Source organism: Zosterops lateralis, assembly GCF_965231275.1.
Source record: "Zosterops lateralis genome assembly, chromosome: 1".
Taxonomy (NCBI): Eukaryota; Metazoa; Chordata; class Aves; order Passeriformes; family Zosteropidae; genus Zosterops; species Zosterops lateralis.
In genome coordinates this window covers 129,119,175-129,132,127 of record NC_139762.1, presented here as the reverse complement: position 1 = coordinate 129,132,127, position 12,953 = coordinate 129,119,175, and the positions used below count along the sequence as shown (strand labels likewise).

Here is a 12,953-nt window from a genome sequence, read left to right as displayed (position 1 = left end):
AAAATATGTTTTCTAATGAATCTGTGCTAATTCTAGGGTAGCACAGAAATCTGTAAAAAAGGTGGGTGCAGGGAGCACACTTTGATGCTGGAAGCAAGCCAGCCACTCCACGCACATGACTGCAGAACCTCTCAAACTTCAGCTCATCCTCCGTGAGCTACTGTTGCCATAGCAACAGCTCTTTAAAACACGGAAAACACGTCAGGTAGTTTCAAGCTAACCACTGTTTCCAATGTCACTATCTCCCCTGCAGTTTTGAACTAGCCCACCTCTGAGATGATCACTGGGCTGTTGCTATAGAGTCATCAGCCCACAGAGAGAAGAAAACAAGGCTCTTGAGTTTCACACAGATGTGTAAGTAACATGGAGTCTGGCCTCCCTCCACCTACCACTCTTTCCCCCAAATCCTTTAGAAATCCCCTTCAGAGGTATCAGCTCTTTTCCATCTCTTTTCCTCTGCAAATACTCTTTACTCTGAAAACTGTCTGGGACTTAGGATTTTTAGTTTTCTTTTTTAAATAAAAAGGCACTGCAAAATTTTACATTTAAATCCTGATAACTGCTGAGTGTAAGCGAAAGGTGCATTATTTGGCTGTGACATTGTTCCTGCAAAAGGCCATAACAGTGCCATTCAAAAATTCATGTAAGAAGGAACAATCATTGCAAACTAGGCCTTTAAACCCTGTGACAAGGAAGCTAACCAGGTCAAGAGACAACAAATGAAACAGTTGGGCATGTATATATCAAACTGCACTACAACCAAATACACTACTGTGAATTCCTTCTCCGTTTCTCTAAAGTAGCACTGAAGGTGGACTGCAAACAGTTGCTCACATCTTGCCAAATTTTAAGCCACAGAAGAAATATAAAAGAACATGTCTTAGTTTTTTTTTTAATTTAATGTCTTTGTTACTTGAACATGCCTGAATGCAGGCAAGCACAAGTCTCCTCATCTTCACTCACAGTTGTATTCTAATAGTTAATGGAAACTCTTTAGACACAAATAGTGATGAAATTCACAACTTTGCAAAAGCAAAACAAAAAGCTCATTTCATCCTATACATACATATCACAAGCACCACAGAAATACCATATTTCTATCTCTATGACCATTAAGTGGTTAGCCATCCCTGTAGAACACATGTTCTTCTTGTGTGGATGGCATTTAGAACGTGCGAGTATAATTAATGGCAATCTTTAAGTAACCCAAATGTTTGCATTTTAGAAAGAAAGCCTCCTCTTCCATCCACACACTTCTTCAAGTAATTTCCTATGCCAAAAAGCACAATCTTCAAAGAGGACACAATAAAATAAAAGAGGCAGTCATTTCAGGACAGGTCATTTTTACCAACAGAACTTTTTGCATCTAAATAACTTTTCAGGGTAACGTGAAAGTTTGGTCTGTGTCTTCGAAGAACAGTTTTCCCCCCACTCTTACTTGAAAGAATAATATTCAAATATAAAAACCAACTACATATACTGGACTATATTGACACTATGAGGGGGGAAAAAAAATTCAAACATGTTTTTTTAGAAGGTTCCACCCAATCCACATCTACAAGCACCTAGAGCACGGTCATACAGCATCATGTGGTCAAGGCTGCACAGATTGCAAAGTTCCTGCTTCTCAGCTGCAGACCTAACCTCACCCATGACCCTAGTCTGCTGCAATGCAAAGTAAGTTAAATTTTTGAAAATGGTTTACGGTAACTTGTTTTACTTCTCACTAGGGCACACTAAATACTGTCATGGAAATGAAGTCAGGGTTCTCAGCTGACCATCAAGCAGCTTTTTGAAATAGCTATAACCATGCTACTGTACCTTTAGAGCTGTCCCATTGAACAATTTTGTCCTGCAACATTTATGTCAACAATCTAGATTATCTGATTACTATTCTTATATCTGTACAACTCCTAATGTCAAACACAAATATAAGTAGTACCATGATCATTAAATAGATGCCAGGGAAGTGTTAATTCTTCTTTCTTAGTAATGGGGTGAACTTGCCCTAAACTAAGGAATGCCAAGAGAAACAGTCTACACTGTGAAATTTCTAACCCAAAATCTAAATGGCAGTCTCACATTTAGGCGCAAAAATGAAAGTAGCTTCTTTAACAGTCTGAGCAGTGAAACTTAACATTGACATCAGTAGGAGCTTTGCCACTGACTTTAGCAAATATGAGATTAAGTCTTATTGGAGAGTTTGCCAATAACTGCAGCTTTGTATACTGGGCTTGCATAGCTTTATTTTTAAAATGTTACTCATGTAAAAATATAAAGTAAGTATAAAAACATGTTAAATTAATTTTTTTGCTTTGTTGGATTTGTCGTGTGTGCATGTGTACCCTCCACACACCGGGGATATCACACAGGGTTTTTTTTTTTACCTTTTTAAGTACTGGTACATGTCCATGAGGTACATGTCTGTATAAATAACATAAATAAATGAAAATAACATAAATAACATCAATAAATGAACAGAAATGTCAAGTCTCCAAACAGTTAGATTCAAATTTAAACTGCACACATCTCACTTTTTTCACCAAAAATAAAATGACCAGTTCACAGCAATGCTACAACTCTCAATAAACAAAAGTAAATGTGGATTATAATGCACATTTAGTCAGATCTAATGTAAAAGAATAACATTTGGGTAATTTTAATATATATTTTTCATACATTACTAAAATACAAGTAAATGAGAATAATAAGTTTTTCAGAAACTACAGAAATACAAATTTTACTCTCAAGTTTCATGGGAGTCCCCTTTATCTCTGAGTTATGCAAGTTATAAGAAAAGAAATAAAATTTACATGTAAGGCAAAGTATTTTGGACAATCCCTGGACTTGGTCTATGTGTACTAAGTCAAATCTAATCAGGTATCTGAAGATATTAATTCAAAATAACAAATAACTCCAAGTATTTTAGCCCACTGCTTGAAGTCAATGCCTTTGTGCAGAAGTGTCTTCAAGTTCTACAAGATATTTGCAAACTAAAACCACTTTTTTTTCCATTCCTTACAAAGCTCAATAGTATTAAATGTCAGCCATTTAATTTCCAGCATTTTGTTGACGAAATATTGTTAACATCTATGCTTAATATAGAGTCTACACATGGTACTTATTGGCTGCTGATCAAAACACGAGGCACAGAAATCTAATACAAGCATTGTGATTATTCAGAGTCAGCCACACAGTCACTAAGCTCATCCAATTTTTTTTTCTGTTAAATTGCTAGAATCCTATCTGACAAGATCCTATTTGAGTCCAAAAAAAGGGGGGGGGGCTGGTGCAAAACACTCTAAACTGATAAAAACATCTCATTCTTTACCAAACCTCATGATGAGGAAATCCTCCTTGAAACCAAGAAGCTATAAAAATGAACTTAAAACAATCTCCCAGTCACCCACTCTCCCTAGGCAGGTTTTATTTTTACTCCTTTTCATTAGCGTTAATTACCATAGCAAAGAGCAGAAGAGCAGATTTTGTTTCCCGGTGGTAAATTTGCATGATACTGACATAGAGAATTTCAAAGAATTCAGCTGAAACCCTGAGCAGGAACAAGCATTCCTTGGTGTGAACATTCAGTGTGGAGATCAGACATTACACACAAAGGTGTGGTACACTGTCTTGACACCAACAGTGATTCACAGAACATGGAAACTTCTTGGATTAAATACCCTCCCTGTCTGGATTTTTTTAATTATAAGGGAAAACAGAATAGAGACCTGAATCTGAATTGGTTTGATGGACAAAAAAAGGAACATTTAAAACTTGTCCAGCCACAACTGCTTTTTTATAAGTTTTTCAAAGTTCCTTCTCAACTACATTACTGAGCTATTACACAATGATCCTAAAGAGGTATATTAGTACAGACAACTGGTTACTAAGGTAACAAGATGTTACTTTAAACCAGCAGCACTGTCCCAGCCCATCAGCTTCACTCACGTCTTTCCTTTGTTCTTTTTAAACTATGCACAAATTACAGACTTGCTGTATAACCAAATATACATAGTAGAGCTATGCTTCAGCTTCTCGCTCATTTCCCCCATTCGAGCTAATGAGGTTAAAAAAAAGGCATTAAGATGATACAAGCATTTGAACTCTTTGGTATGAAGTAGTTTCATTCTTAACTCTATACTGAGAATTTGAAAGTTGGCTGAAAAGTAAGTTTTAAAACATTTTCTCACTAGAAACTATTTTAGAATTAAAAAACACACTGTACATCGAAATTATATGATGTGATAAAGTAAGATGGCAGGGATCCTTTAAAGTTTTGGGAGGGAAAACCTGGTTAAGTCTTACTGACTGAATCTTGGCTGAAATTATCTGGACGCAGACTCATGTTTGGAAATAATAGTTGACTGCTAATTGCAAAAAAGATTAAGGCTACTCAAGCTCTAGTTCCTCCAAAACACTGATGCTCCTAATAAACAAATTAGGTATGTCACTATTTTAGAGAGCTTATAAAACCTAAGTGTTCTCAACATCTTTTATGATTACAAACATCCCGCATAAGCAGTAGCTTAAAAAGCCACAGAAAATAAGGTCATCGGAAACATTTACAGGAGCAGGTCACCTATAACAATCCTCTGCTCCAAGTGGGATTAACTCCACCAAAACAGTTCCTGATGTGTTTATCTAACCAGGTCTTCAACACTTACTACAATGGCAACTTCCGCAACCCTCCGAGGCAATCTGCTGTTTGCATGTAGTTATCCATTCTTCTTACTATCTAACCTCAAATAAATTGCTGCAATTCAAGCCTGACCTCTTGCCTTGTCTTCAGAGTATATGTCAATGATAAATAAAAGCCTTTTCTTCTATTTAACATGTAACAATGCAAAAAGCTTTTTTTTCTAGAAGGGTATTTTCTGTGCTCTTTTAATTAATCTAATCTTTGTCAGACAGCACGATTCACTTTCCAAAGCTGCTGAAGTATACTGGCACTGGCACTTCATTATGCTTGACGCACTAGTCAGAGTAACAGCCTTATAATAGTCCTACAATTTAAGATAAACAGAAAGTATTAATTCTGTTTATAGCCTAAAAAATTACTAGGGTTGATTTTCAATTATTTACTTATACGAATAGAAAAGGGCCATATTCAAAGAGAAAGGATGCTGTATTCAATACCAGTTGGAGGAACACTCTGCTTAGGCATTGTATTTCGCCCTCTCTGCATGAAAAATAATTCTCCTTTTGTTATTAGAATATACAAACAGAATTTAGTTAAATCAGTCAGTATTTGACTTACAGAGTTTTAAAAAAAAGTGTAATAAATTGTTCTGTTATGTTTGCCTATAAAATCTCAGCAACCAATACTACACGTATGGTTTACATGTCAGGCTTGCAGAAACTCTCCTCCTGAACAGCTGCCTGATAAGCCTAACAAACCATGGCCATTACCTGCAAATCATCCATTGTGGACTCCTAATACAAATACCTCTCCCATTTACTTACCCACACATATACCTTTCATTTTTGATAAATCAGACACAAGAAGTTTCTCTAACAGCCACCTACTTTAAAAGGTACAGAAAATCTCCACTGCTGAGGTTCACACTGTCCTCACAAAATGACCTAGATAAAGCATGTCATTTTCACTAAATTCACTTTACAGTCTCTCCCTTTTTAGCCAGGCCTGAACTGAATAGAATGAAATTCTGCATGGAAACTATCAGCATCAATAATACCTTTATCTCATATACGTATGACCCATGCAAATGCAGAAATCTAAGTTTCCTATTTGCTTAGTAAGGAAAACATTCTTCTGGTCAGCATCTAGAAATGCTTCATGATATTCAACAACTAATTAAAAATAAAGCAAAATGAAGCTATATTACTATTTAATTTAAATATTTTCATTAAAATATTTAATTTATTAATATTTCATTTCAAATCTTAGAAGAGAATCAGAAATTACTGAAAATAGATTAAATATGTTAATTCCCATTAATTAGAAAGAGAACTGCTCCAAACAAAGTCATCTGCCTGTGAAATAAAGTCAGCATAATCCCAGCCAAGATTCTGGACAAAGACATATTTCCAATGAAGTTATCACAGCTCAGCTTGATTAGTGAGGTTTTAATTTAATTCTAGATGGCCTTCAGTCATTTTATGCTATTTAATTTTTTACAGACTCAATTGTTACATTATACATTTGTAAATGTTAACTGAAGTCTCAGAATCTGCAGTACTATTATCCCAAAATTATTATATTCGAATGTATTTGTTCCTTTTGAATCCCAGGGAAATATTCTGCCTACAGTAACAGATGGCTTTTTAATTTTTTGTTGCTATTCCAGAATCTTTAAGTCACCCAAAATGCATATACTTAAACATGATACTGCAGTTATTATGCAAAACATGATCTACATGTTCACTGTTTAATATTTAACAATCTGGATACCATTCCAGTTTGGAAATAATTCTACTAGGGACAGAAATCATTATCCTAGCAATGCTATAATAAACAGATTTGCCTTTTTACATTTTATTGTCTCATAACAAAAAGTAAATGACTCATTTAAAATGAAATAACATATTCAATTAGTGCAAATGAAGTTTAGCAACTCATTCTGACTAATGTTAATTCAGAGGTTATCATCGATTAGGTTCATGTAAATCCTTTGTTAATATCATGTCCCACTGTAACACTCATTACTAAGGGTCAGAAGGATTTACAGGGCAATTTTACATCTTATTGAGATCTAAAATGTCATGATACAGTAAAAATGTAAGCAGTAGATTATTTCAAACATGGACACATTGCACATCAGTCTAGCAAGCTAAGATTTATCTGTGTATCCCCATATAACAAAAATATTGAGCTCTTCCTGCTCAGAATAAAAAGTTCACCTTTTCTTGATGAAAACTAATTTCTATTATAAATGTTATACAGCATAAAATCTTCAACTGTGAAAGACAATAAAAAATTTAAGCAAGCTGCTTTAACAACACCCTGCAGTCATACTGCTCATTTAATACACAGCTCTCTCAAGCATGTACCTATCTCATGGGAATAATTCCCCAAGGAAAGAACAAAGCTATCATAACAGCAGCATGGTCATAGGAATACATAATATCTACAAAAAACAACTGTTCTTAAAAGGACTGGCCAGTCAGATGGGTGAAACAAACATATCATTCACTCTCGTTCTGATCCAAGCTGCTGACTTCTGAGCTAGAACTAAAAGTCAGCCCATTAAACAGTTAAGCCTTCTTATAAAAAGTGCATCATTAATACTCCTAGGAATCTCATACCCATACATTACAGAGCTTTACTGTATTTTTTACTTCTTCAGTGACATTATGCCACTATTCCTCACACTGAGTAGTACCTTGTTGATTACACTTACTGCCATCAAGATCTGCCATGCAAAAAGCATCACTTAACCCCAAGTAAAACTGACAGAATTTAGATTAAAAATACTGCTCTAATTATGCCACGTCTCTTTAAAAGAATTAAAATGTGTAAGAGAATTGCCTACAGACTGATAGAATTCATTGAAAACAAAATTTCACAATGATCCTTGAGTGTGACATACAAATTAGCAATTAAATATAAAAGCTGAAGTTTGAATAAACATTAGTTTGGGTTTTTTGAAAGAGCTATATATCAAATCAGAGCTTCAACAGACAGCTGCACTTCAAAGGCTGAAGGGGGAAAAGCGAAAAAAAAACAACATTACAAGTACTTCCCCAGAAATACATTTCCCTAAGATTCACTGATATCAAAGACCCATACTTTTACGTTTGAGAATTAATCATGCGACATCAAAAACAGACAGCAGAATAACAGAAAACAAAGATTAAAACCAGCAATTCTATACAAATTCCTACTGACAGAAAACATTCACAAGCGCTTGAGGTTGAACATTTTTCGTTTGGTCATTGTTTCTTTTTAAAAAGCAAGAAGATCTGTAGTATAAAAATTTCAAACACTTACTTTGCATGAAAAATAGCACTTTAAGTCCAGAAGGAAATATAACAGGGTAAATTTGGAATAATGTAATATTCAAAATGAGTATACAGTAACAGAATTCAGTCTACTTAAAGTCGTTTGCAATATACCTGATTCAATGCAATGTAGAACTTGAAGGTCTGTGGTGACAATTTTTTCTTATCCATTCCTGGAACATGACATCCAATAACCAGCATAGACTGATCACAGAACTGAAGGCCCACAAGACCGAAAGTCAGAGATAGACCTTAAATTCCCATATGGCATCAGTGAAAAAGAATTAAGATCAGCTTTTGAATTTCAAAACAGACGTACTTCAACAGAGAAAAAACCAAACCATAAATACGTACTTACAGAACAAATTATGCTGCAAAAACGACTTCTTTTAAAGCTTGGATTGATGACCAAAGCATGTTATTTTCTTGGAAAAGTCTTCTAGTTATATTTGTGTTGGCAAGTAGTTTTTAAAACATTTACATCAGGGCTGAAAACTATTATCACACCAAAACTTTCAAACCAGCCCTAGCACTAAGTTCATTTGCCTTATTTTATCTATTTGTTTATCTACATTATGAGAACAGTTTCCTACAAAATTTATTTACATTATCTAAAAACGGCAAGTATGTAAGACTAACTGCTCTATGCACATTACATGTATTTGTACATTTCAACAAATTAAAGAACTATGTTTATCAGACAGTACAATAGACTAAGAATAGGATAAAGTATCACTGTGACCTAAAGCAAATATACTATTTTGCCACAGGAATTAGCTCCCAATTCTGCATGTTTCGCCTTATAATATACAGAAATAAGCAAACTCATTAGTTGCAGGGATTTATAAGTTTGTTTTCACTTTCTTTTGCCTTCTCTTTCCCATTTCAACAACATTTCTGCTTCCTAGTTCATGCTTTAACAGACACATACACAAATTTCTAGGGCTTTCCATTCAATACACTTAAATATTTCTTCTTAGCATGACCCTATCATTCACCTTGGCTCACAAGTGAAGTGTTCACTGGTTGCCAGAACTGCCATGGTGTGTTTGGCTTACAAGGGTATGAAATAATGGCATCATTCAGCAAATTAGTTTGGTGACTTCTGGCTTACAGAGCATCCTTCCTCTTCTACACAGAAAGCTGGAGCACTATTAGAATATACTAGTATTAAGTTGTGTTTTGATCATTTATATTTTAGTTCTAGTGTATCAATCCCTTCTTTAAATAAGATTATGACTGCCATCATTTACAGTTTGGATAGCTTTTTAGATCCCATTAAGACTAATTCCGAACAAAACAGCACGGACTTATTTAGTTCAAAAAGTTCCCATCATTTATCCTTTTCATGAATCATTTAAAGACTTGGTGTCAGCAACTGAAAACACCCATGTCAATCTCACAAAGAACAGACAATATATTATGCATGCTGCCCACTGATTTATCCTTTGAGAAAGTCTCTTGCAGGCCACTTGCCAATATTGCCACTCACTGTCTAAAATATAAATACAAGTGCTTCTAGAATATATAAGTAAATAATAATTGCCAGTGGTTCAAATCAGCAGGCAGTTAAAACCCATATCCTCTCCAACATCAGCTTGCACCAGATGCTTTAGAGAAACCTTATTGAGTGGACTACTCTGAAGCAGTACATCCACTACTGAAGCATTTTCCTAAACCTTTCTTAGGATGGCTCATCACTTCTCCACGTCTAAAACAAAATAGCAACACACACACACAAAATCCATACAAATAGTTACTCACTTTTGAAAAAATCCTATTTTGTTTTCAATCAGAATAATTTTGTAGCAACAAGCCTCACAACACTGCCTTTTCAAGAGGCCAAGGACAAAATGCACAACACATAAATTCCATGAGACTCAGGAACAAATTGCCCAGACAAGTTGTGGATGCCACATTATTGGAAGTTTTCAAGGTTACAGCTTTCAACAAAAATTACAAGATTCCCAGAGAATTTAAATAGCTAGTGAAAGATGACCCTGTCCACGGCAGGAAAGCTGGACTACATGACCCCTAAAGGTTCCTTCCTTTAGAAGGAACCATTCTAGGATTCTGAAGTCTGTACTTGCCAGCCTAACACCACTAGGAAGATTTGTCTACAAAATTGAGCAGTTCAGTTTCTGAAGATCAGAACTCCGCGGATTTTGTTCTAAGACAAATTCCTATTTCAAGAAGGCAACTTCATTGTACAAGCAATGTCAACAAATTCCACACAATTATCCATGTATGAATTATCAATGAGTAAGTACTTACAGAATTAGCATCTTAGCATTTACAAAAGGACTAATTTCTGCCTGCATTTATTCACAAGAAATAGAAAAGATAGAATGAATTTTAAATTGTTCTAAAGGCTGTTTTATTGCCACTATAATAACCCCACTGAAACAATGGCCAGTTATTCTCCAATGAATACTGCAACTAACTATTTTGTTAATCATCAGGATGATGATTACTGCATTTGATGGAAACAAAAACAAAACCCTAAAAAAAATCCACCCAAACCAAAACCCAACTAAATCAAAACTCTCCAGCAGCAACAGCTTGTACTATGCTATTTAACTGGCTTGACCTTAGTTGTTTAAATTTAAGAGTCAGCTTTAAGTAAAAATGCAGTAAGTGAAAACTGGAAAGAAAATTCCCCACCTACAGCTGTCACCTAAAATTAAACACAACATTTCTCTTGAAATCTCAAGAGTGTTTCAAAAAGGCATCATGTGATCATATTTAGCCACTGCACTGTAGTTAAGAACATTTCATCCACAACAGATAAACAAAGATTTCACTGAAACATGTTAAATAATTAGCCAAGGTGAAAATCAGGTACAATTACTTATAAGTCTCTAATCAATAATTGTATTTTTCATTTTAAGTGCAAGCTGTAACTAAGGAACTTTTTTTTTTTTTTTGACCCTGTTATAATTTGCAACATGGACAAAATGAGATAAACTACACATATCTTGGAGGGTAAAAACTGCATCCTAAAATAGATGAAATTGTGTTAGGTAGAATAATTCTATGTAAAGAGATATGTGCTATTGGAATAGCACCAAGAAGATGACTTGTGCAAAACAGTAGGTGGTCTTAAACATCTCCAAGGAGATTGATTAAACAGCTCCAATCCAGTTTAAAATGCCAATCATTTTACTGAGATAGCCACCAAATATGACAACAACATTCCATGTCTGTAGCAATTATTTTTATTTAACAGAATTGGGTCAAGTTCTGAAGTTCTTATAGCACATAAATTTTAAGGAACCAAAAACATTTTTAAAAAAAGTAATTACAAGGTAGTATAATGTCACACGCCACTCCTCATTAAAAAGTTCTGTGTTAATCAGGTGTACTTACTTCAGCAACCCAGAGAAGGCACAAAGATTAGATATTTGGACAGTATTCTTGAAAGTTTACTTATTTTATTTGTATTAATATAGTTACAGAAAGGGATTAACTTTCTTTGGCATATATAAAATAAACTGCATGCAAGAGAATAAACAGTAAAAAAGTACTTACAAAATCAAAGTCTCCATCTTGAGGGACTTTCCAGTTATCAGGGAAAACGTTTTTGGATATGTGGTAAGGTTCATGCATGTTCTGATTACAGTTTTCAGGGCTTTTATTCTTGGAATCTTGTTTATCAAAGTAGTCCATGAAAGAAGGTCTTTGAACTTGCGGTGAAGTAGCATTTCCTTAGTTGAAAGAAAACAGGAAAAAAAAGGTAAAAAACTATTCAAAGATTAAAGAACTAATGCACTATACACTAAACTTCACTAATTAATTTTCCTGGGGTTTGCAGAAATTAATACAGTCATCTGTATGTGATGCAAGCCTCTGTCCCCTAAGGATCTTTGGCATAAAAGCTCATAGCCAAAGTATGATATTTTTGTAGTAAGATACACCATGGAGAAATGTTCAAGACATTTCAGAGTTGCACACACAAATAACATTAGAAGTTACTTCATGCAATATCAATTTGTTGTTATAGAGACTGAATAACACAAGGTGCTAAGTACCCTTTTGGGCATGGAATGCCCCTAACTTCAAGGCCTGGTCCACAAGGCACTTGTAGGAAAGGAACAAGCTTTCACTAAAGGTGGTATTTAATGATTATTTAGAAAAAGAACTTGCAAAATACAGCTACACAAATCGTGTCTGGATGCTGCTTAACTTAATTCATGACCAATGCAGATTCCTCTACAGAGGGTTGCAAAGCACCCTGTTCTCCATATCCTGGGGGATTTTTGTCATCATCAAACAGCTGCAAAAACTTTAGGAAGCAGATCGAGATCAGCATGAACTCCTACTCTTTTATCCTTTCCACAAAACTAAAGGTAAAAAAAAATCTTCAGTACTAAATGATTAAAAGTTGGTTTTGTTTGTGGAATTTCAAAGCAAATTCATTATTAAATAGCACAATAAATAGCATAACTGTCACCTCAGAGACCACATTCTGCATAGCACTGACACATGAAATGTACTTGCTGGAAGTGTAACATATTTGACATGTTCATTTGACACATGAATTTATATTAAATATATTTCCACTAATAAAATATGAAACAGGATGAGAGGTAAGTAACTAAGATGGGGGGAAAACCTAACACCAAAAATCAGACAAAGCTATACATTCAAATTACAGGCATAACAAAGTAATAGTACTTTTTATTTGATATACTTGTTTTAACAAGTAAAAATGTAAACTGAAAATATATTTTGAGCTTGTGTTTAACATGATTACTAGGACTTGCTAATCTCCTTATCTAGTTTTACATTTGTTTTTATTCATTCACTATGTGGGTTTTCCCCCCTCTTTCACTTCTTATTTCATCATCTCTTCCCATCTCCTTTGTCTAAAGATTTTCTAATTCATTCTAATTTTGTCGCATGACTAATAGCAGCCTATTTTTTCATTAATGTTTATTTTTGTACTACCATCTTTTCACAGAATCATCACAGCCAGAAGAGACATTCAA

At 34.6% G+C, this 12,953-nt stretch overlaps 1 protein-coding gene across 1 annotated transcript in view; it reads right to left on the bottom strand.

Annotated features, from left to right (window-relative positions):
* STK3 (serine/threonine kinase 3) overlaps window positions 1–12,953 on the bottom strand; it is a 129,657-nt gene that overhangs the window by 37,080 nt on the left and 79,624 nt on the right. Inside the window, exon 10 of the mRNA XM_083860623.1 lies at window positions 11,494–11,669. Coding sequence (XP_083716749.1) covers window positions 11,494–11,669 — 176 coding nt within the window. The remainder of the gene's footprint in view (window positions 1–11,493; window positions 11,670–12,953) is intronic.